This window comes from Acanthopagrus latus, chromosome 6 (genome assembly GCF_904848185.1).
Source record: "Acanthopagrus latus isolate v.2019 chromosome 6, fAcaLat1.1, whole genome shotgun sequence".
NCBI classification, from domain to species: Eukaryota; Metazoa; Chordata; class Actinopteri; order Spariformes; family Sparidae; genus Acanthopagrus; species Acanthopagrus latus.
Genome location: NC_051044.1, coordinates 1,986,842 through 2,012,055, shown reverse-complemented (window position 1 = coordinate 2,012,055; position 25,214 = coordinate 1,986,842). Strand labels below are relative to the sequence as shown.

General features: G+C 40.0%; 1 protein-coding gene across 7 annotated transcripts in view; it reads left to right on the top strand.

Annotated features, from left to right (window-relative positions):
- Nucleotides 1-10,757: 10,757 nt before the first annotated feature.
- LOC119020609 (butyrophilin-like protein 2) overlaps nucleotides 10,758-25,214 on the top strand; it is a 56,252-nt gene continuing 41,795 nt past the window's right edge. For 3 of the 7 annotated variants that reach the window (XM_037100077.1, XM_037100075.1, XM_037100074.1), the window contains exons 1-5: nucleotides 10,762-11,002; nucleotides 18,002-18,340; nucleotides 19,151-19,186; nucleotides 20,822-21,097; nucleotides 21,764-21,901. In XM_037100077.1, the coding sequence (XP_036955972.1) occupies nucleotides 10,915-11,002; nucleotides 18,002-18,340; nucleotides 19,151-19,186; nucleotides 20,822-21,097; nucleotides 21,764-21,901 (877 nt within the window). In that variant the 5' untranslated portion in view covers nucleotides 10,762-10,914. Of the gene's footprint in view, nucleotides 11,003-18,001; nucleotides 18,341-19,150; nucleotides 19,187-20,821; nucleotides 21,098-21,763; nucleotides 21,902-25,214 lie in introns of all 7 variants that reach the window. The other 4 variants (XM_037100079.1, XM_037100078.1, XM_037100073.1 and 1 more) reach the window with 3 other exon arrangements.

Below are 25,214 nucleotides of genomic sequence, written 5' to 3'. Positions count from 1 at the left end.
ACCACAAACACAACACAACCGAACAGAACTATCTGGTACTGAATGGTTCTGAGGATAAAACAGGACGGGTTTCATTTCTCACTGCGGGAACTAAACAAGCTCGACCGGTCGGAACAAAGACCGTGAATGTGTCACCTGGTCCAGAGAGTTACTGAGGTATCGGACCGTGAAGGCAGCACGGAGGTAAGAGAGCCTCAGTGTTCACATCATGTTACTAACATGTCCAACAGTTTAGTTCATCTCCTGATCGCAACTGTTTGTTACTTTCTGTGTGAATAAGTCACATGAAAAACTGCGAACTGGAGGGGACATGTAGGCTGTAGCTCAGTGGGTAGAGCTGGTGGACTGGTGATCAGAAGGGGCGGAACTGAGCTACATGTCGAAGAATCCTTGAGCAAGATACTGAACCCCAAAGTTGCTCCTGATGTGCAGATGCCATCAGTAAGGGTCCTGCGATGAGCTGGCAACTCATCCAGTGTATCTGGCCTATGCCCATTGTGTGTGTACTGGATTTGGCCCCAGTAAGCCCCGCAGCCCCTCAGGGGGAAACGGCAACATCCCGCGACTCTTACGGATAAGCGGAAAGAAAACAAAACGAAAAACCTTTTATGTTCTTTCATGGAGTTTATATCTTCACTGCTGAAAGAACAGAAAGCAGCTCACTGCCAGTTGCAGCTTCTTAACTTGATTCGCTGATCAGCTCATTGATCCGTGATCCATTTATTGCATTGTTGTCTGCAACATTAGTAAACTTGAGTGTATCAGTGAGGCTCAGTGAGATGTGATCCTGCTGCTCCCTGCTGATCTTTGGTTGAACTTCTCATTGTGTCGATAAAGTCTTCAGTCGGTTTGTGATCACTTGGATTGAACAGATCTGTATTAAAATCCTCACAGATGAACGCGACCTTTTAATTTGACATTGTAAACATTTAATTACTCGAAATTTTCGATATGGGTCGAGCAGCTGAGATCAGGAGAGAAACGGGATTAATGCGTATTCCATCTGATCCCGCTCAGCTGCCGTAGGAGGCGCTGACGCTCCTCAGTATGACAAAAGAAAAAAGCAGGAAGTTTGTGTTGCGCCTCCGAGAGAGTAGTTCTCCTCTGGCCCAGGTAGCTTTAAGCTAACGCATACCACAGTCCCAGCTATTAGTGTTAAATACCCTAATTTTAAAGTTTAAGACTAAGAAAGTTACAAGGATCAGATTTTAAAGACAAGGTGTTATTATTATTAATAATTTTAAAGACTGCGTCTGTAATTTAGTCTTAATATCTCAGTTAACGGTGCTCAACGTGATAACTTTGTGAGCTAAGTTGCTGTTAGCATGTCAGCTAAACAGAGCTACAGGATGTGGATGTTTGCTTAAAGTTCTGAAGTTTCTGTCAGTCTGTGTCTGGCTGCTCACTTTGTCTGGAGCAACATTTGGGCATGAAAACGGTAAGAAAGTTACTTTTATCATCGTCAGAACAGTTTCATGTTATAACTACTAATCCCGTTATTCATCGTCAGTCAGTGACAGGACCCTCAACCTCCACCTACACGTTTCCCCACGTTCAGTAGGTGTTTAGGTGTTTATCTTAATACAGCTAAGAAACAAACTCGTGTGTGAAACAGTCTAAAATAACGTCAGCATGCTGTTTGTATTCCTGCAGGAGAGCTGTGTGGTTAAAGGGGTTTAATGTATCTTCAGAAACTATTATGATCAATACTGAACTGAATATAGTAAAAAGAGACGAGACGTTGGTTTGATAAATATCCATTAATTCATTCTAAATCTAATGGAGCAGCTTCATCACTGTGTCACTTCACATTTATTCACATCTTATTTGACATATTAAGTGTTTTTACCAGTCTGATGTCTTTACTGTTGTATTACCATCTTCATTGTGCGTCACACATCGTCCCTGGGACAGGATGTGGACACATGCAGGCCTCTCTGAAGCCACAGTGTTGGCTGCAGTCTGTGGTTTGGCGTCGTCTTGCTCCTTACATGAAGAGATTTTCAGTATTTCCTTTGATTATATTTGGTGTAGAATCCAGCAATTGTGCGTTGACAAATGTTCCTGAGGTTGCTGACCCTCGCCCGTCTTTGCTTGTGAACGTCTGAGCCTTTTCCAGGACGCCTCTTTCATACTTAATTGTGATACTGTCAGCTGTTACTAATGAACTCTGTTTACCTGTGGAATGATCCAAACAGGTGTTTTCTGAGCGTTCCACCACTTTCACAGTCTTTTGTTGCCCCCTATATATGTAGAACACTTGATATAACATAACATGCTAAGTTTACATTCAGACCAAATTCAGCCGAACTCAGGTCCTCCTATTTATTTTAATGACAGAGGTCTGTTTTGGCTGAGGCCGTGCTGGTATCAGGGGGTTCTGGAAAGAAAATGCAGCCAGATGTGACACTGTGGCAGCCAGTTACATAATCAGGTGATCAGACCTGCAGCATGAATGAGTGAAACCACGGTGTCACATTACATGTTGCGTGTTGTCACTCAGTTTCACACATCTGTGGATGCTGATGATCAGTTTAGGACCGGCATGTTTCACCTACTGTAGCAGGCTTATGACCTCAGATGAGCAGCTGAGTACACCAGGTCAGCAGCCGGACGTCCTACTCAAACTGGATAACTGTTTCAGAGGGAACACTACAGTCATTCCTCTGTGCAGCGTAGCGTTACACCTGTGAACACTTGCTTTGGTTTTGCGCCCCAGTTTAAAACACAGGGTAATGATCTGCCTCGTCTTATTTTTAATCATCCAACACTGACAGACAGTCACTAGTGGGCCGAGGATGCTAGTAGCATTACAGCATAACAGCTTCGTCCTTCAGAAAACTGATCGGAGGGGTGGAAAGTTCGAAGTACGTCACACACACTGGCCATGAAGTGACACTCCAACACTGCTGCATTGCTGGATTTGATCTGAATGTACATCTATTCATGCTGTAGCTGGGTATTGATTGCATTCACCACCAATGGACAGGCAGCTACTGTAGCTGTCGGCTGTCCAGATCCTAAGTAAATAAAATAAAGGACCAGGGAGGCTGGAATAACTTCCCACAGACTACTGAACAGTAGATGAAAGATTTATCCTTTACATATAAACCTACAGCACTCATTAATCTAGCTGTTAAACTAACGTTGACCTGTTAGTTTAAGTTATAACAGAGATAGACAGTTTAGCCACAAGACTGCAGAGTTACTATGAAAGAATCAATTAAGTCCACTGTATTTTGAGACTAGTGAAGTTATTCGTGGAGAAGCACAGTATGATATAGTACTGAGCAATGTTGTTGTTTTCGATATCTTTTTTATTCTTAATATTATTTATGTGCAAAATTGACAGAGAGATAGTTTGTGTTATGTTTACAACATGAAATGTCTGAATCATCCCTGTACTGTATTTTTAGAAACACGTTATTAATGTAATTGTGGCTCAGACAGAATTTGAGGTAGCACATATAACATATAGGCCTATGTTGCACTGTAGACTAATTAACAGAATGAGTGATTTAAAAAGAGAAATCGCAGAACGTTCTCCCTGAGTGTAGCCAGAGAACTTGAGGGGCTTTATAAATGGGTTGTATAGTGCAAAATTACAATTCAGCTGTCAGCGATTTTAATGCATGAACATTCTCAATATGTCTTGATGTATCTCAAAGTATGGCATCCTCAGTTTTCTATAATACAGGCAGGGCTGCTTCTTTATCATTTGATAACATTTGCCGTCAAATAAATCCATACTCACTTTTTATTTAGGAATTCCTTCCAGTAATCTGTAAATTTGAAACCGTATACAATATAAAAGCTGCATCTTTTTATCAGCAGCATCTGTGTCTGTCTCAGTTCAGGACACTTAATGAATCTGAAACATCAAAAACACAGGTGGACCAGTGATCGGAAGGTCGCTGGTTCGAATCCCCGGCTCCCCTGGGGCAGGACTGAGCTACATGTCGAAGTATCCTTGAGCAAGATACTGAACCCCAGAACTGCTCCTGATGTGCAGTTGGCAGCCTGTGGGGCAGCCTCTGCCATCAGTAAGGCCTACATGTTTTGTGTTCAGACTCTGCAGAAGCTGCAGTTATTTGATGTTGTTAAAATGTGAGGAACAGCTCTGTGATGAAATGCTGTAGATGTCCTGACCTGCAAATGTTGTTTTCTAGATGTAAGAAAACACATTTGTTTGGTAGAGACCCCAATGAAAGAGACTTCTTAATTTAATTTCCTCATGATGATTCCTAATTGGAAATCGTATTCCAATTCAAATATGTGTCCAAATAATTGCATATATGTTTTTATTACCTTATCTTGACCTGATTAATGTAGCTGCAGAAATTTGAAGATCAGCTCTTCCCTGGAGAGCCTTTATTCAACTACTGGCTCAACAACATCAATCCCATATCGCCCAAATCACAATGTTTGTATGCAGTAACTTCTGGGTAGAACTGCGTCACACATTAGCTTACATACATTAACTTTATTTTTTCATGTTGTTATTTCAAAGCTCACACATCTCATTCATCTAAAATGCATCTTTGATTCCTTCATGTCTGATTAATAACCAAACTTTCTCGAACATCAGATTAGAGACCTAATTTACATGTTGGGCCACACAGAGTTGGAGTTTGACCACAACCACTGTCACGTATAGAGCTTGTTTTAAGTTCACAGCGATGCTGTATGTGATGTGTTGGAGGAATGTGAGGCGGCATCACAATACACAATGATGTTGTTATGATGAAGTTATCAGGGTTGGTGAAAAAAATCGATTATTGATTAATCACAATCATAATATTGATGATTATGAGTCGATTATTAAATTTCCAAAGATCGATTAGAAAAAAAAAAAAAAGATTAAATTGTAACACAAACCGGAGTCGTCCTCTTACTTGCTTCTGCTACATGGTCCACAGTCTGGCACCAAGATGTATTATTCCATCCTGGAGCTTTTTCACGCTTAAATTGATTCCAAATCTTTACTAGGAGACAAAGATTTCCGTGCAAGAGTCCCTCAATTCTGCTCACAGGGCAGCAATAACCTGCGATGCCTGGACATCCAGAGCTACAGTCTCATACGTGACCGTTACAGCTCAATATGTCAGCAGTTAATGGAAGCTAATGTCCTACATACTTCAGAAGAGAGCTATGGATGATAGCCACACAAGCGCAAATGTGTGTGAGTTTCTCAAAGCAATGGCAGACGAGTGGGGAACAGAGAAACACGACCTGGTTCTCATCACCGACAATGCTTCTAACATGAGTCTGGCTGCTGAGCTTGGCAACTTTCTTTTAGTGAAAGACAAATTAATGTCCTGTTAACATCTGACTGTAAATACACTGAAACCCTGTTGTTTCCTTAGAGGCAGCTGCACTGAAACTGTCTGCAGCAACATTCTGACTGATCATTTGAAGTTAATGTTGCATCTGAGTTTAAGATACTGTTCATACTTATTAATACAACTTACAGAACTATTAATGTTCTGCAAAAAGGCTGGCCAGCCTGGATAAACAGCCAGGGAACACTACAAACACATTCATGGAGAGAGCGAGAACATCTGTGCAAATGAAATGAAACAACTTACTTAGATTTTCTGCAGCGTTGATGCGGGTTGCTTTAACAAAAACCACACAGCGACACGAAAAGAGTGCTGCTGTAACTGCACAGTTTTGTTCAGTGGCATTAATTTATCTGATCTGTCATTTAACATATGAGTCTGAGTCACGATCCAAAAGACCATCAGCCTTTTATGACAAAAAGTCATTACCACTATTTAAAATTACAGTTAATGCTGGAAGATGCTTTTCTTTTCAGTTATGATCAAAATTGAGCTGTGAAATGTCACATAACCATTTTCCATTTTCAGCAATCAATGAGAAAACTGTTTCAACTCGGGTGCTGTTTAGCTCAGTGGGTAGAGCAGCTGTCCCATGTGCAGAGGCTTTGTCCTCACTGCAGCAGACCTGGGTTCGACTCCCGGCTCGAGTCCCTTTGCTGCGTGTCACTCCCCCTCTCTGTCTAATAAATGTCTAAGTATAATATCAGTTTGTATAAAATGTCTTTTTATATCTTTGAATTACAAATTGCTTCTATTTTAAATACATATTCATATGCCAGGGTTCTTATTTGGATTTGATAAGCAAATATTTGTAATTAAGAACAAGATACTTTTGGATGTATTGTGTCCATCTCTCAATAAAGTCAACATTGATCCATGAGGGAGACGACAAGGGGGAGCAAAGTTTAAATTTAAAGGCCTCAACAGAGTCAGATTGTCTGACGTCAACAGAGAAGGAAGAGGAAAGAAGATCAGTAGGAATAAAAACTTCAGCCAGTTGACAGGAGGTTGGACAGGTTTTAAGGGATGAGCTAATTTACAATACAACCACAGCCAGTGAAGGTAGAAACACAAAAACATGCCATTATTATGTTTACTATTGACTACTAACTATTTTTGTTATGTTCACAGGTGCATCAAAGCCCTTCATCATCACAATACTCGATGCCACAAATGACTGGGCACTGCTGCAGTGTGAAGTTGGAGGAGCTTCTCCAGAACCTACAGTGGAGTGGAAGGACAGCGCTGGAAACATCCTTCCTGCTGAGGAGCCTCAGGTCTCAGAGAGCGGAGGACGTTATGACGTTACCATCAAGACCAGTGTGACCAAGACTGGACGCTACCGCTGTGAAGTCACCCAGGAGGAAATTAGCCATCAGACTAGTGCTGAGATCTACGTGTTTATCAGTGGTGAGTTTTGTGTCTCTGTGTTTTACTCACAAATGATTTTAATTCTGCATGAGTTTTAAGTTGAAAGTATTTTAAACACCTTTAAATGTTGTACTTTGTAGTCTATGTTCAGTAGGGATGTATACCGAGGACCAGTACTTTTTGGTATCGGTTCCTAATTGGGTCGGTACCAGAATACCGTTAAAATTCTGGACAAATGGTACTGTTATCGGTCCGGAGCTTTGGTAGCTGCTGCTTGGTTCATGCCACCTACAGGATTAACGTAACATATCAGTGATGCTGAAATTACTACAAACTTGATAACAAACTCTGTGACTTGATGTTGCAGAAACGAAACCGGGTGCTGCTGCTTTGGCGCTGCAGCTTTTAGCGTTAGCCGGGCTTCTAACTTTACTCGCTTTGTTAAAGCAATCAAACACGGCGCACTTGTTTAGCTTCATACTATGTGCACGCTCCAAGTGTTTGGTGATGTTGCTTTCACCGAATTTCCACTGGATTCGTGTCTGCTGCGTTACAGCTCTGATCTGGTTTTTCTCCGCCGTACGGTAACCCCCACCGGTTGCGTTTTGAGTCCGCCACAGCACAGTACGGCAGACAGCTGGCGTTGCGAGGCCGACTTGTGACCGCAGTTACAGGCATGTGTCATAAGAACAACAGCAGGATTTGTTCCCGACCGAAGGATTAGCAGAAGAGCTTGTGTTTGTCTCTTTTTTGAGGTTTTTGTGCTGGTGTCAACACGGAGAGTTTTTCATTTTGAAAAGTAACCGGATGTCATATTGTTGTTTCGATGCTTGACTTCCTGTCTGCTCGATGCTAAATTCAGCTGAGGTCTTTCTGTACGTTGACCATGAAGCGGTTTTTGCCATCTCCCTAGTTTTCTTTTTTTTTCTTCTGAGAAGCATTTGTAATTGCATAGCTTCTGTTCTGATGAAGCTTTATTATTACCTTGTGGTAATAAAAAAAAGCTTTTAACATCTTGTAACATCTTTATATTTTACACAAAAACAAAAATGTTGTAGTATCGATAAGTATCAGTATTGATAAAATCCAAACGATATACATCCCTAATGTTCAGTGTGACGTCCATAATCTACAGTAACATTTAGAGTTTTATATGAACTCTTTGTGACGTGTTTCAGAGAACTCTGTGAGGACCAAACCACCAAAGTGGCTGTTGGATGGCTGGGTGGATTCATATTAGGAGCTGCAGTTTTTGCTGTAGTTCAAGCTGCAGTTCTTGTTGGGCTTAAAGCTACAAAGTGCATCACATTGTCCTATAATCGAGGTAAGTTAATGTTGTGTATTGTCCATCCATCCATCCATGTTGTGTATTGTATCAACATATATTAACACTTCATGTGCAGACATCCACTAACAGTTGTACTGGGACCCGATACAGTTCACTCATGTTTTCACCTGAGATCACACGAGTGCACGTTTGAAAGCAGATGCTATACACGTTGTAGCTGTCTGCTGAGAAACTTCATTAAAACAAACAAAAAAGCTGTTCTAGTTGTAAAATCAAGCCTGTTAAAGGACCAGTGAAGATTTTTTCTTCTGGTTTCTAATATAAATTGCTTTCTCTCCTGTGTATGACTTGGGAAAAGTTTTAGACGCACACTTTCTTCTGCCTGGTGGTACGGAAAGAAAATAGTTCCTGCGTGAACATAAACAAGGTCTGTGGATTATCTTGAGTCACTGACTCACTCCAAAAAATATCACAACAACTCAGAGGAAAAAAAAATTATAAGTATTTGAGTGAACTGTCCCTTTCGGACTATTTAACATTAAGCTGACTGCAGGAAAGGATGTCAAACAAAATGCGCTCAACCAGTTTTCCAAATCTGTGGGTGTAATGCTCCTGATGTGTGTGTTGTCGGCCTGAATAACAGCAATAAAAAATGCAAACTGACTTCAGTGTTTCCTCCAGGATTTCTTTCAGCGGCGGGGGCTCTCTGGGGAGCCGTGGTCGCAAGTGTGAACACTATTTTTTACCCAACCGTCATCATTTGATTCAGTAAAAGGCTAACGATTCCTGACTAGCATCATCTTCATCAGGTGTCTTTCTCTTCTTTGAGAAATATTTGAACAAGCTCATCTGAAAATGCAGTCAGCAGTTACATCATGGCGTGTATATATTCTCTTAATGCTATCAGTTTACTCACGTTAGAAACACTGAGTTGAATTGGCACCGGGCCCAATTAATTAAGCTACCGATATGTTACGTAACCTTAGCTGGCCAGCAGTATTTTGCAAATGTCTTTTGAACTTATAATTAGTGTTGCACCAATACCAGTATCGGACAGGCCCCGATCGGCACTAAAATGGTGGTATCGGCATCGGCGAGTACCAACAATTAGGGCGCCGATACCATTTACCGATGCTGGTGTGACAGAAGGCAGCCTTCTCTCTCCCGACACCAGTGGCGGTTCGACACTGAATTACTCCCCGGGCGAGACTCACGCCGAGCTGACCGCTTTCTGTCCATCTCTGTGTTTATTTGGCAGGGCAGTCCACAAATTCCCATCCCCCAACATTGGCACTCGCGACCAAAAGTCAAGACCAAACCAATTCACCTGGGTGACCTCTGAATCGCCTTGGCACCTATTTTTATTAGTCATTTCTCACGATTCATGAAAGGTGCAGGATTCATGGCCTGCATTCATAGTATTATGAATGAGATTTGCTTTGTTTGGAAGAAAGTCAAGGTGTGACTGGCAACTAATTACATAATAATATTGTACTATAAATGGACCCCCCACCCTCCCCCTTTACATTGCGTTTCATTTAAAAGACCCAGAGGTGAACTGTCCCCCCTGAACCCCTCCCCTTGGCCGTTCCCAGCATCTCTGTGCAGTGTGCATAATGCGTCAACTTCTAGTAGAGGTAAGATCTTTAGCCCGAGCCCGAGCCCGAGCCCGACCCGGCCCGAAATTCGGGTCGGGTCGGGCCTAAAATGTCAATCATTACGTTCGGGTCGGGTCGGGCTCGGGCTTCTCTCTCGCTGACTTTTTTTTAAATAAATATATGTTTATAAAAATGTATACTAAAACGATGTGTGGATACTAAACTAAGGAATACTTGTTGTAAATAAATAATTTGGATAAAACAGAGAAGGCAGCGCTGTAAGGTAATTGCTATATAACTACTACTAAACAGGAGGCGCAGAGCAAGAGCACGCTTTGCGCACGGCTTTGCGGACATTTCGTGAACGTAATCTTCCCTCCGCGAGTCCACATCTATTTTGACCAGATATCCCCGATATGGAGCACCAAGAAATGCGAGTGCGCATCAAGATCTCTCTTTCACTCTCATTGTCTGGCCTCTTATTCTGTGTTCCAGCGTTATTTCGTTGTGTAAATGCATTTATCATGATCATAAAAATATGTAGATTATTTTAATCTTAAAAAATCTTGCGTTTTTTTCTGCCAAAAATACTATGGGATAAATTGAAATTTCGGGTTTGCTTCGGGCTCGGGCCTGCAAATCAAGTTAATTGGTCGGGCTCGGGCTGGGTCGGGCTTTAATGCCTGCGGGCCTGGGTCGGGTCGGGCTGGATTTTTTAGGCCCGATCTTACCTCTAACTTCTAGGGGCGCCTGCAGCTGCAGGGGGCGCTAATTTGCCAATTTCTCAAACAGGCGATATTGATAATGGAAAACCGTTTTGCGGCGCCTATGTATATTTTTTTTTTTAAGCGGTCGTGCCGCCCCATACGTTATGGAAAAGAGACGGTTCGCCCATGCCCAAAACCGCCACTGCATGTCAGGAACCTGAGACAGTGCAACATGTTGGGATTTCTTGTAGAAATTATGACCGACAAAGACGAGATCTACTCAGAGAATAGTGAGAAATTGGCTCGGAAGAACTATCTCTGAAAAGTATTTTAGAAGTAGCGTCAACCGGGAGGGGAAAACGCAGCCTGGAGGCTAGCTGCCGGAAAACCCGGAAGAGGTGAAGGAGGAGGAAGAGGTGAAGGAGGAGGAAGAGGTGAAGGAGGAGGAAGTGGTGGTGGAGGAGGAAGAGGTGGTGGAGGAGGAGGCCTTGCAAGCGTACCGCAACGTAACCGCAGGCATAGCAGCTAACCCTCTCCAGCTGACAGCTAAATAAAGCTAAGCTAGTTTCGAGTGTAAACGACGTTAACCAGCTAGTGTTCAGTTCACCATGAGTGCCTTAAAATCAGCTTCGTGGCTGTTTTGCTTGTGTTGTTATTTACTGGCTTTAACCGAAGGAACTGTTGGACAAGAACAAGGTACGAAGCGGCGCTCAGCTCGTAGCTAATCAGTGTTAGCCAGAATCTGTAATGCTAGCTGACGCTCATGCTAATGTAAGTATCAGCTAGCTAGCGAATCAATTCAGATTCTTAACAGAATCACTTCTTCGCCTTTTCCTCCACGACTCGTGTGATTTGATCTGATTACAGCATCCTCTTGATGTGTTACAGACCATGTTTTGATGTTTAGTTTCCTAATTTTTGAGCTGTCATGTTGCTGGTCTTGTACAATCTTCCAACCAGCTCAGGCGGGTTGTTGTTGTTGTTAGCATCGGTCGCCTTCTTACTCCAGGTGTATAGACTTTGTCAGAGTTTGATGAAGTTTGCTCAGTTTGTCATGATTTCAGACCTTCAGTTACAAAGACAGAACTCGTGTAGTATCCACATCAACACAGCTGGCATGTATGTGAACTCATTCATGTTACCCAGATGTGGTTTGTAGTCAGTCCTTGGGTACTTTTTCACATACTCGCCGACGGACTGTTGGCTAGCTAGCCCATTAGCCACGGCCTTGAGGCCGACTGCCTGGTTGCTATGGGTGGCTCATCAATCGAAGCACACCCCTATCTGTAATTGCATTTTAGACAGCCGTAATAGCATTTCTCCGTGTCAAAATTGTGTTCTCACTAGTCAGAATGACAATTAAAGATATCCACAATAACATTCTGGATATCTGCAATTGAATTCTTACTAGGAAAAACTCGTATTTCCGAACGACGCTGAAGTTGAAGGGGAAGGCTGAGAGGAATCTGAAGTAACGTGCAGTGCGACTGTTTGTACACTGATTGTCTGTTTTTTGTGACACTTCTTGATGTAAAAACATTTTAGACATTTTAGGTAAGACATTAACTTTGCCTGACACCCGCTATTGTATTTGTGAAACGTTTATTTTTATTTGTGAAAACGCTTAAGGGGAGATTTCACCGTTTTTTGTTTGATACATTAGACCAAGTCCAGATCAAAAACCACTGTACCCAGACTTCTCAAATCTGGACTAGATTCATCTACAGGCCCTGAAGACACAGCCCTACTGCTGTGTGAAAATGGGCCAGAGCAGGGTTGATGTCTTACAAAACAAGATAGGAAGTTTGGTTTGTGTCAGAAGGTGAGGTGCAGCAAAGCAAGGTGAAAGATAAAACATCACACTGGCAAGGGTTGTGCAGGATACTATCTTTATAGTCTGAAAAACAAACAAAGAAAACACATTTGGTGGTGGCTGGTCGTTTCTCTTCCCATGGAAAAAAAGCAGAACTCCTCACCCTCTCCCATTCCACTCACAGATGTAGCAGGAGAGTCCGCCTTTCCAGTTCAACTGGCTTATCAGGGGAGATCTCTCTAATGGAGAGTTGAAGTTCTAAATTCATTCTTCATTAGACTAAAATACCTACTGCACATTCACAACAAACAAATGATTTGTACTTGATTCATTATTTATGTAATAACTAGGGATGTAACGATGCATCGTGACGCGATTAAGAATCGGTAAAAATGCGTGACGATTTGCGCCGGTTGACAGGAAAAATGAATCGCGAATCAAGTCACGTGACACACGTCACTACTTAGGTACGGGGCACAGAATGAGGGAAGACGTGGCGACGGTAGGCAACAACTTTGAAACTGAGGATGCACCGAGGTTTTAAATCACCTGTGGTGGCATTTTGGATTCCCCATATACACAAATACAACCAGTGAGAAACGGACAGACAAAACCAAAACAGCATGTAAATATTGCAAGAGACTGCTAACATATACCGGCAACACGAGCAACATGCAGCAGCATATAAGCCGCCACCACAGTGAGAAACAAAGTAATATTACGTCACCTCCTGAGCGAAAATTGCCGAAGGGGCAAATCACCCTGACGAGAGGCTTTGCATCTCCTCTCTCCCTTTACAACGCAAGAGCGCAAGAAATTACCGTCGTTGAAAATGAGGGCTTTCGGCTGTTGATGAACACGCTGGAGCCAAGATAGAGCCAGGCTGAAACTGAGAACACGCCATCTCCTACACCACATAAAAGGGCTACTGCTGAGGCACGCTTCCTCTTTCTACACCAGCACAAGATGCCTACCACAAAGGACTCTAGCTCTGACAGGTTATTATTACCACAATTTACATACATTGGTAATCAACTCAAAGTCCCAGTCTTTGTATTGTGTGGTTGTCTTCACACCTTTCTGAACAAAAAATGGGTTACCAACTAGGGAGGAAGCTGGTGCTTCATTACAGTGCACGACTGAACCACACTCTTGCATTGAGCTGCCTCTGCACCTGTATGTCACATCCTGCAAAACCAACTGCCTTTTAACCCTCACCCCAAGTCTCTTAAAGGGGCTGTGTTATGTAACTCATCAGCTTAGGGATGTTCCGATCAGGTTGTTTTTACCCTGATTCCAATCCAAGTCATTTGATATTTAGTATCTGCCGATACTGAGTCCTAATCTGATACTTGGCCTTAACTAATATTTTATTGGATGATACAGCTGATGTCTAATCTAATGTCGAGACAGTAGGGCATACTGGTGATTAAAAAATCTAGATGATGAAGAAAACCCTGATCCTCTACCACGGAGATGAGCTGGTTATCCAGAGTAATGAATTCAGTTACCTTCTCTGTAATATTTTATCGTACTGAATGAGTAGTATTAAATGCAGCTCTTTTGTTAGCATTTTTCCACGTCTTCATCCAATGCAAAAATTCCGCGTTGAGCTTGTTGTTGGTGAGTGCTTTCATTAAATCTTTTAATCTTGATGTTTGTATATATAGTTTCATTTTTTTGGCCTTTGTATGGCTTTATTGATAGAGGACAGTATTAGATATTCGTAACACCTTGAGAAGAGCACCTTCATTACATTCCAGAGGATTTAATGTTGACCGCTAAGAATCACATATAGTTGTCATACTGTCAATGTCGAATTATTGAAACAAAAATAAACGAGTGCTCAAGGCTGTGAAGTAATAAACTCCAGGTTAGGGCTCAAACTCGACTGAAAAAAGTTCAATATTTCTGCAAAATGTAGTGTTGTTTCTATCATTAACAGAATAATATTAAAATGCAAACAGCATTTTGTGTATATAACTTTTTTTAACAGTTGGTGCTCAACTTTTTTCCGTATAGATAACTCATTTAACTTGCACTGAACTAACAAATGCAATCCCTGAATACATTTGTACTTTAAAACATTTTTAATTTTCTTTGCACATAACAAAAAATGCAAACAGCAGTTACTCTCCATTTTTCTTTTTGACTGTTTTCAAACGGTTATGATATGGATGTAACAAAATCAATCCCATATCGCCCAAATCACAATGTTTGTATGCAGTAACTTCTGGGTAGAACTCTCATTCATCTAAAATGCATCTTTGATTCCTTCATGTCTGATTAATAACAAAACTTTCTGAAACATCAGATTAGAGACCTAATTTACATGTTGGGCCACACAGAGTTTGAGTTTGACCACAACCACTGTCACGTATAGAGCTTGTTTTAAGTTCACAGCGATGCTGTATGTGATGTGTTGGAGGAATGTGGGCGGCATCACAATACACAATGATGTTGTTATGATGAAGTTATTAGGGTTGGTGAAAAAAATCGATTATTGATTAATCACAATCATAATATTGATGATTATGAGTCAATTATTACATTTCCAAAGATCGATTAAAAAAAAAAGATTAAATTGTAACACAAACCGGAGTCGTCCTCTTACTGGCTTCTGCTACATGGTCCACAGTCTGGCACCAAGATGTATTATTCCATCCTGGAGCTTTTTCACGCTTAAATTGATTCCAAATCTTTACTAGGAGACAAAGATTTCCGTGCAAGAGTCCCTCAACTCTGCTCACAGGGCAGCAATAACCTGCGATGCCTGGACATCCAGAGCTACAGTCTCATACGTGACCGTTACAGCTCAATATGTCAGCAGTTAATGGAAGCGAATGTCCTACATACTTCAGACGAGAGCTATGGATGATAGCCACACAAGCGCAAATATGTGTGAGTTTCTCAAAGTAATGGCAGACGAGTGGGGAGCAGAGAAACACGACCTGGTTCTCGTCACCGACAATGCTTCTAACATGAGTCTGGCTGCTCAGCTTGGCAACTTTCTTTTAGCAGTGAAAGACTACATTACAACAAAATAAAAAATAATAATTTGAATATTGCAGTTACACTATAGGATGCTGAAGGTGCTGTGAGGTGTTACTCAAAAGAGAAGCAAAATAATTCAGCAGCCGACTGATGTTAAATAGAAGATCAATAATCGTTAATAATCGGAAAGCCAATTGATAATTGTTAATAATCGAAAATGGATTTGTAATCAAATCGAGACTTCAGTAATCGGGATCGAATCGGGAAGTTGGGCTGATTAACTAGAGGTTATGCAGTGTTGGTCTGAAAAAAGGGGGAAGGAAGGTGTAGCAGGGCTGAGACAGACTTAATTCTGTGAGTCCTTTGTACTAGAGGATACTCGTGTAGTATCCATATCAACACAGCTGGCATGTATGTGAACTCATTCATGTTACCTAGATGTCAAAGTGTTTTGTAGTCAGACTCTGCTGTGTTCAAGTTGCAGAAGCTGCAGTTATTTTATGACATTAAAATGTGAAAAACAGCATTATGATGAAGGACTGTACTGCTGTAGAGATGTCCTGGCCTACACATCTGAGACACTTATTTCTCTGAGTCCTTTGGTACTTTTTCACAGAATCACGGATGGACTGTTGGCTATTCTCACTGGTCAGAATGGTAATTAAAGATATCCGCAATAACATTCTTACTTGTGGAAATGTTATTTTAAGATCTCTACAACTGTGAGTGTACTAGTCAAAGCTAGATTTAAGATGGCTGAAAATCCTTAAAAAGTATAAGTGGTCGTTTTAACATTTAATATCAAGACTGGATATGTTTTGCAGATATCTGTAATTCAAGTCTTCCTTGTCAAAAAGAACATTTCAGATATGCACAATGACATTCTTCCTAGGACAAATGCCATTCATGTGTACTGGGCCTTCAATTTCAGATATCCACAATTACATTCTGGATATCTGCAATTGAATTCTTACTAGGAAAAACTCCCACTTCAGATATAGAAATGAATGTAGAATGTTTGAATATCAAAAAATACATTGTGACTAGTAAAAATGTCATTATGGATATCCACAATTCGTATTATGACTAGCAAAAATGCAATTGTGGACATTTGTAAATATATTGTGGATATCCATAATGACATTTTTACTAGTCACAATGTATTTTTGGATATTAGAATTACATTCTGGATATCTGGAATAGCTTTTCATTTTGGAAACAGGCACCATGTGGTTTTGGAGAAGAAATTCAGACTCAGAATTTTAATATTTACAGTATCAATGAGGTGATAATACAAACTTTGATCCATCAGTGAACAAAATGTTCTCGGAGGAAAAAAAGGTCCCAGAACACTATCAGAAGCTGGAAAGGTGGCAGGGTCCGCCACAATTAAACTAAGTGAAACAGTAGAGATTGTTTTGTCCTTTTAAAGTCAGTTTGTTTATTCAGTCATGAAAACAGAGAGAGTTTGTTAATTTAGTTTGTTTATGTATTAAAAACAAATAGTCAATTCTTCTCATTAACATTTCCTCCCCAAAACTACAGAGTGCACCTTTAATTTGTTATGGTTTTTAAGATATTTTTTCCATTTGTTGTATAACACTGAACACGAGGACACATAATTACATATCTACATGTTGAATTATAGTTTTGGGGTTATTAAGAACCTTGTGTATTTCTTCCAGCTACAGTCTCTGGACACTTAGTGAGATTGTAGAAGTCATCACGTGATGAGTCTTTTTGTTCAGAGAGATTAAAATATCAAGTTGTTTTTCCCACTTTTGCTTCATGTAATTTGAGCACTTCTTCACTGATAACATACTTAAAGATAGCCGTACCTTTATTGATGTCTGGAGGAGAAGTTCAGTCTGTCAGACCCGAATAATCTGTCTGGTGGATTCAGACCAGTGTTTACTCAAAATCTGTGGGACAGTAAGAAGCTCTTCCTTCCTCTGTCTCTTCATCTCCTTCATGTAATTATATTTTCCCATTCTCTAATCATGAAGAATATCATGTGATGTCTTCACTTAATCCTTAATGATTCTGGTTCTTTTCACACAACTATCACAAAAACTTGATCTGCAGCGTTTTACAGAATCGCAGACACTGAGTTCTGATTTGAATCATTCATTCATTTTATTCATCATCGTTAACATGCAGGAAAAATGTTCAGATTAACAGGCTGTATGAGGCGTCAGTGAAGAAAGTGACCATGAAACTGAAGGACTGCTGCATGTCTATGATGTATTGTAATATTTATTTAGATATATCTGTATCGGTGTAGGTGTCAATAAAGCCAGATATGAAAACATTTCGGTTTCAAAGAACTCAATGGAAATGATGCTTGTGGTGCTTTATAATCATTAAATTTCAAGGAAAGTTTAATTATTGATTGATAACCACATTTTAGGAATAGCTGCAAAAAATGTGTGTATATTTACCCACTAAAATTGATATTGGCCCGAAAAACTGCATATCTGTCCGGCTCTATTGATTAGAGCCTGGTAGATATACTACAATAATAATAATAATAATAATAATAATAATAATAATAATAATAATAATAATAATAATAAATTGTTGTTATTATATATATTATATATTGTATTTTTATTATATATATATATATATATTTGGTTTGTAATGCACATCACATTTAAACAAATGGCAAAGTGCTACAGGAAAAGCAACAGCAAGAGGAAAACATCAGCAAAAACACACGAGTCAAAAGCAACTTCAGCATACAGTTTGAATTACCAGCCGCTGTCCTGCAACATGCTTGTAACTGGTGTTTCAGAGTAACTGAGGCGACGTGTAAATGATCTTCTGCTTTCACCTGCAGGCTCTTTATGAAACAATTATTAAACACTGTATGCTTCATCTTTCAGGTCCAGGTGTCAAAGTGGTCGTGAAAGAAGACAGTGACGCTGTTTTACCCTGTTTGATCAGCACCAAGGAGAACATCATACGAGAACTCTTTGACTGGAAGAAAGATGGTCAGAAGAAGAAGGAGGTGTTCCTGTATGATGCAGGAATTCATTACAATAACGGCCGTCAAGGTCAAGATGAGCAGTTCAGAGGTCGAGTCTCACATTTTCAAGATCAACTGGAGTATGGCAACGCCTCCATAAAGATCCAGAATGTGAAGGTGACAGACAGCGGGATCTACAGCTGTGATTTTCCACGTCTTCAGCCGAGTCAGACCTTCTACACTGAGCTTGTTGTTGGTGAGTATTTTCATTAAACAGTTAATGTTCTGTAAGACAAGATCTCCTGCTGTTGTAGGTTTGACTGTCGTTTCTTCTGAGTCCTTTTAGTCTCCTGTTCCAGTCAGTTACACCTGTTGACACCTGATGATCTGTTATAGTTGTCATGTTCTCTACATCTACAATATCTTTATAACTTAAAGATACATTTGAAAACTTTTGATTCTTAGGAAAGTTACAGAATCTTTTCTACTTTTTTTTTTCAGCTGATACTGAAACAGATAATTACCTGCTTCTCATGGCTGATGAAGATTAGATAACCAATCATTTCACACCTTTTGTTGAAACTTGTAGTCTTTCTCCCTCCTCTCTGAGCCTCTGTGGAACAGGTTTTGCAAATTGTAATTGCCTTTTATTTCTCTTATATCTTTAAAAACTATCGACACTCGTGACCACATTTTTTACTCACTAGTCTTCTTCCTCATGTGTAAATTTAAAGGTGTTGAGTGAGAGTATTGAGAGATGAACAAACATGATGTTGTTTTAATGATATTTGATGGGAAAATCTATCTATCTATCTATCTATCTATCTATCTATCTATCTATCTATCTATCTATCTATCTATCTATCTTCCTGCTTAAGTCTGACAGATTCTGACACATCTTGTCATCCATTTTATAAGTAGATGATAGTTAAAGAATGCAGCTCCCTCATTAGATATGTGGCCTGTGTTGTGTGAATTAACGCCTCTGCTCATGTTGAAAAATGAATCCAGTAAAGACTTAAGACAAGTTCATAATATCACCCATCCACTTGACTTTATCTTTCAGAACGGCTCTTGAAAGACCGATCAGGAGAAACCACAGGTGAGCGATGATGTCACTGATCTCTGTACCTGTAAGGTGTGCTACAGCTCTCTGTGCCTCAGTATCATTCAAAGGTTCTGATCCAGTAACTCCATGTAGACGTGTTGTTCTCACAGTGCAGCAGGTTGACATGAGCAGAGGAACCAACCAACATCATGTCAGCTGATCACTTCATGGAATCAGCTTTGATTAATCAATGATTTTATTATTTTTATCCTGGTATCTAAAGACAGAAGGATTAACAGGTGGTGAGTCCTGATTACGATGATGTTACTGATCTCTACATCTGCAGTGTTTATCAGCTGCGACACAAACACAACGTTCACTCTGGTCCATTTGATATTTTTCAGTCCAGTCAGTTCTTTACTGGTTGATCTCCAAATTAATGTCCTGTTAACATAATAAATATAAATACACGGAAACCCTGTTGTTTCCTTAGAGGCAGCTGCACTGAAACTGTCTGCAGCAACATTCTGACTGATCATTTGAAGCTAATGTTGCATCTGAGTTTAAGATACTGTTCATACTTATTAATACAACCTACAGAACTATTAATGTTCTGCAAAAAGGCTGGCCAGCCTGGATAAACAGCCAGGGAACACTACAAACACATTCATGGAGAGAGCGAGAACATCTGTGCAAATGAAATGAAACAACTTACTTAGATTTTCTGCAGCGTTGATGCGGGTTGCTTTAACAAAAACCACACAGCGACACGAAGAGTGCTGCTGTAACTGCACAGTTTTGTTCAGTGACATTAATTTATCTGATCTGTCATTTAACATATGAGTCTGAGTCACGATCCAAAAGACCATCAGCCTTTTATGACAAAAAGTCATTACCACTATTTAAAATTACAGTTAATGCTGGAAGATGCTTTTCTTTTCAATTATGATCAAAATTGAGCTGTGATTCATATTTGAAGTAAAAACTTCAAGGCAACACTTAACAATAAGAACAAGTCAATAAATATTAAATACTGTAATAAGAATTAAGAAACAATTTATGAAAAGTTGAAATGTTACATAACCATTTTCCATTTTCAGCAATCAATGAGAAAACTGTTTCAACTCGGGTGCTGTTTAGCTCAGTGGGTAGAGCAGCTGTCCCATGTGCAGAGGCTTTGTCCTCACTGCAGCAGACCTGGGTTCGACTCCCGGCTCGAGTCCCTTTGCTGCGTGTCACTCCCCCTCTCTGTCTAATAAATGTCTAAGTATAATATCAGTTTGTATAAAATGTCTTTTTATACCTTTTGAATTACAAATTGCTTCTATTTTAAATACATATTCATATGCCAGGGTTCTTATTTTGATTTGATAAGCATTTTTTGTAATTAAGAACAAGATACTTTTGGATGTATTGTGTCCATCTCTCAATAAGTCAACATTGATCCATGAGGGAGACGACAAGGGGGAGCAAAGTTTAAATTTAAAGGCCTCAACAGAGTCAGATTGTCTGACGTCAACAGAGAAGGAAGAGGAAGAAGATCAGTAGGAATAAAAACTTCAGCCAGTTGACAGGAGGTTGGACATATTTTAAGGGATGAGCTAATTTACAATACAACCACAGCCAGTGAAGGTAGAAACACAAAAACATGCCATTATTATGTTTAAACAATTTTTGTTATGTTCACAGGTGCATCAAAGCCCTTCACCACAATACTTGATGCCACAAAGGGTCGGTTTCTGCTGCAGTGTGAAGTTGGAGGAGCTTCTCCAGAACCTACAGTGGAGTGGAAGGACAGCGCTGGAAACATCCTTCCTGCTGAGGAGCCTCAGGTCTCAGAGAGTGGAGGACGTTACGACGTTACCATCAAGACCAGTGTGACCAAGACTGGACGCTACCGCTGTGAAGTCACCCAGGAGGAAATTAGCCATCAGACTTTCGCTGAGACTGTCGTGTTTATCAGTGGTGAGTTTTGTGTCTCTGTGTTTTACTCACAAATGATTTTAATTCTGCATGAGTTTTAAGTTTAAAGTATTTTAAACACCTTTAAATGTTGTACTTTGTAGTCTGTGTTCAGTAGGGATGTATACCGAGGACCAGTACTTTTTGGTACCGGTTCCTTTTTTGGTACCGTTAGAATTCTGGACAAATGGTACTGTTATCGGTCCGGAGCTTTGGTAGCTGCTGCTTGGTTCATGCCACCTACAGGATTAACGTAACATATCAGTGATGCTGAAATTACTACAAACTTAATAACAAACTCTGTGACTTGATGTTGCAGAAACGAAACCGGGTGCTGCTGCTTTGGCGCTGCAGCTTTTTTATAAGAACAACAGCAGGATTTGTTCCCGACCGAAGGATTAGCAGAAGAGCTTGTGTTTGTCTCTTTTTTGAGGTTTTTGTGCTGGTGTCAACACGGAGAGTTTTTCATTTTGAAAAGTAACCGGATGTCATATTGTTGTTTTGGTGCCTGACTTTTAACGTCTTTATATTTTACACAAAAACAAAAATGTTGTAGTATCGATAAGTATCAGTATTGATAAAATCTAAACGATATACATCCCTAATGTTCAGTGTGACGTCCGTAATCTAGAGTAACATTTTACATTAACTCTTTGTGACGTGTTTCAGAGAAACTCTGTGAGGACCAAACCACCAGAGTGGCTGTTGGATGGCTGTTTGGTGGATTCATATTAGGAGCTGCAGTTTTTGCTGCAGTTCTTGTTGGGCTTAAAGCTACAAAGCGCATCACATTGTCCTGTAATCGAGGTAAGTTAATGTTGTGTATTGTATCAACATATATTAACACTTCATGTGCAGACATCCACTAACAGTTGTACTGGGACTCGATACAGTTCACTCATGTTTTCACCTGAGATCACCTGAGTGCACATTTGAAAGCAGATGCTATACACGTTGTAGCTGTCTGCTGAGAAACTAAAACAAACAAAAAAGCTGTTCTAGTTGTAAAATCAAGCCTGTTGAAGGACCAGTGAAGATTTTTGCTTCTGGTTTCTAATATAAATTGCCTTCTCTCCTCTGTATGACTTGGGAAAAGTTTTAGTTAAAAGAACATGTGTGAAGCTGAGCTCCCCCTGCTGGAGCCACATGGTAACTACTGCTGATGGTGTTAGAACTGCACCTTGAACATGAAACATAAGAAAACACAGAAATACTCAAACTGCTGCAACTGACAAAAAACATTATAACCATCAACTATGTTGTAACATGAAGTTTATCTCATATATCAGAATGAAAACATTAAATTATTTTTGGATTTTTGGCAGATTTTGGGCAAATATAACACATTCCACATCCAAACTAAGACAGACAGTAATGTTACATACAGTAGATGTATCCCATGTTTAGTTTACACAGAGGAATTAAAATCCCCTGGAAGAAAATATGAATATGAGGTGCTGATGCACCTCAGGCTCTTGTGGTCAAAATGAGAATGACAAAAACAAGCACTTTGAAAAATGAGGCTCACAACAACATTATTTTTCTTGCCAAAACTGATTTGTTTCACACATTGTACTTTTTTTTCTGCCACTCGGTTTTGCACTCGACCAAAGAAAAAATCTTGCCACATGACAGTTGTTTTTTTCTCCTGAAAATCTTTTCCTCCATGTTTTCACAGAGGGGTAAAAAACATTACAGACATTAGATGATTGTGGCAAAACTATTTTTTCCAGCTAATCTGAAGTCATGAACACAGGAGAGACAACAATTTAGATCAGACTCAGAAAATGAATCACCAGAAAATAAAACATCTTCACCGGCCCCTCAGTTTTCCAAACAGTTCACCCCAAATCAAAGAAGCATATTTCTTTACCTACCTTTAGTGTTTGTTATCCACCTCAATAGTTTTGGTGTTAGTTGCAGAGTTTTGCAGATTTGGGCCGTAGAGCTGTCTGCCCTTTTTCAGATATTATTGAGCTTTTGTTGCTCAAAGTAGCAAAAAGAAATGCATTTGAACAGCAATGTCTCGTTACAGAAATCATGAGCTGGTTACTTTAGATAATCAACAGCTGATATCATGTCCATGAGTAGACGCACACTTTCTTCTGCCTGGTGGTACAGAAACAAAATAGTTACTACTTGAACATAAACGAGGTCTGTGGATTATCTTGTGTCACTGACTCAATCCAAAAAAAATCACAACTCAGAGGAAAAAAAATTATAAGTATTTGAGTGAACTGTCCCTTTCGGCCTATTTAACATTTAGCTGGCTGCAGGAAAGGATGTCAAACAAAATGCACTCAACTAGTTTTCCAAATCTGTGGGTGTAATGCTCCTGATGTGTGTGTTGTCGGCCTGAATAACAGCAATAAAAATGCAAACTGAGTGTTTCCTCCAGGATTTTTCTAGCAGCGGGGGCTCTCTGGGGAGCCGTGGTGTTGTAAACAAATGACACTTGACTGCAGATTTTACTTTTATGCCTTGTATAATCCCCCTTTGTATTGAATGGCTGGCAAGGAAAATGGCTCTTTAAAGGCTGAATGTAAAAATAAACAATAATAACAAAAGTACGACAATAGAATAAATTTTAAACAATTAACAATAATTTCTTGATGGGGCTGTAGAATCAGTGTCAGTTTGCACCCAGGCTCAGAACAATGAATTTTTCTGGGTTTCTTATAGAGCTTTAGGTTTTTCTCCTCCACTCTCATCTCTCTCTCCTGCACCATCACTCGGCTCTCCTTCACTTTGTTCCACTGCTCCTCCCAGTCTAATGTTACTTGTCTTATACGATTACATAAAACATTAACGTTAGATAACTTACACTCACATCATATCTGATTACAAGAGTGAACACAATTTTTTACCCAACCATCATCATTTGAGTCAGTAAAAGGCTAACGATACCTGACTAGCATCATCTTCATCAGGTGTCTTTCTCTTCTTTGAGAAATATTTGAACAAGCTCATCTGAAAATGCAGTCAGCAGTTACATCATGGTGTGTATATATTCTCTTAATGCTATCAATCAGTTTACTCACGTTAGAAACACTGAGTTGAATCGGCACCAGGCCCAGTTAATTAAGCTACCGATATGTTACGTAACCTTAGCTGGCCATCAATGTTTTGCGAATGTCTATTGAACTTATAATATCTGTTATAAGTTTTCTTAAGCTAATAAATCCACCTTTTCTCCGGTGAGTTGTTGCCCTATTTTCAAGATGACACTCCTCTGACCAACTCTGCCTGTGTGCTTGATGTGATGTCACTTTCGAGGTCGCGCTCTCGCCAGTAACTAACATCGATGGCACCAGTGAGTTCTTGGAGGAGGGAGATCTACTCCAGAGAGTAGATACTGAGCAAGATAGTTATCTAGTTTACTCAGTGCAGGGCTGCCACTCCTAAATCAATGTAGAGGAAACACTGGACTTCTAAAACATCACACAGAACCTTTTGTTGGCCTTCACAATAATTTCTATGTAATATAAAAGTTGTTCCTCACAACATTGAGGCAGCTGTGGAGTTTTCTCTGCATGTTTCTCCTTCATTTAACAGAGCTGTAGTCAAACGTATACTGTCCTCATGTGGAGAAGAAAATGACCCACACATTTAACTGGCGTCTGGTAATAACACATATATTTGAGTTGATAATGGCATAAATGAATTCTTGACCTGTCACTCGTCCTTAACAAGCTTTTGTATCTATGACTCACATGTGCAGCTCCAGAACCAACTGCCACCTCTGCTGATATAACAAATGACATACTGCTGCCGGTTGGAGGTACAGGTGCTTATCCAAAATGTTCTGAGTGGCAGGACAGTTCTGGAAACATCCTGCTGCAGAACCACAGGTCTCAGATGTAATCTATACTTAATGTATATTGTTACCTTATTTAATGTTGACTTTTCTTTTGTTTTCTGCAGGTGACCCTCAGCATCAAAACGGTTCATCTAAAGCTCCTACAGAGACGCCACTCGTTTGACAGCTTTCTGTTGTAAAGGGGTGTGTGTCTGTCTGTGTGTGTGTGTGTGTTCAGTGTTTCCTTTCTCTCTATTTAAGTATTTTACTGCAGCACCTTTTTTGCCAGAGAAAACCACTGTAGATAGATAGAAAGATAAC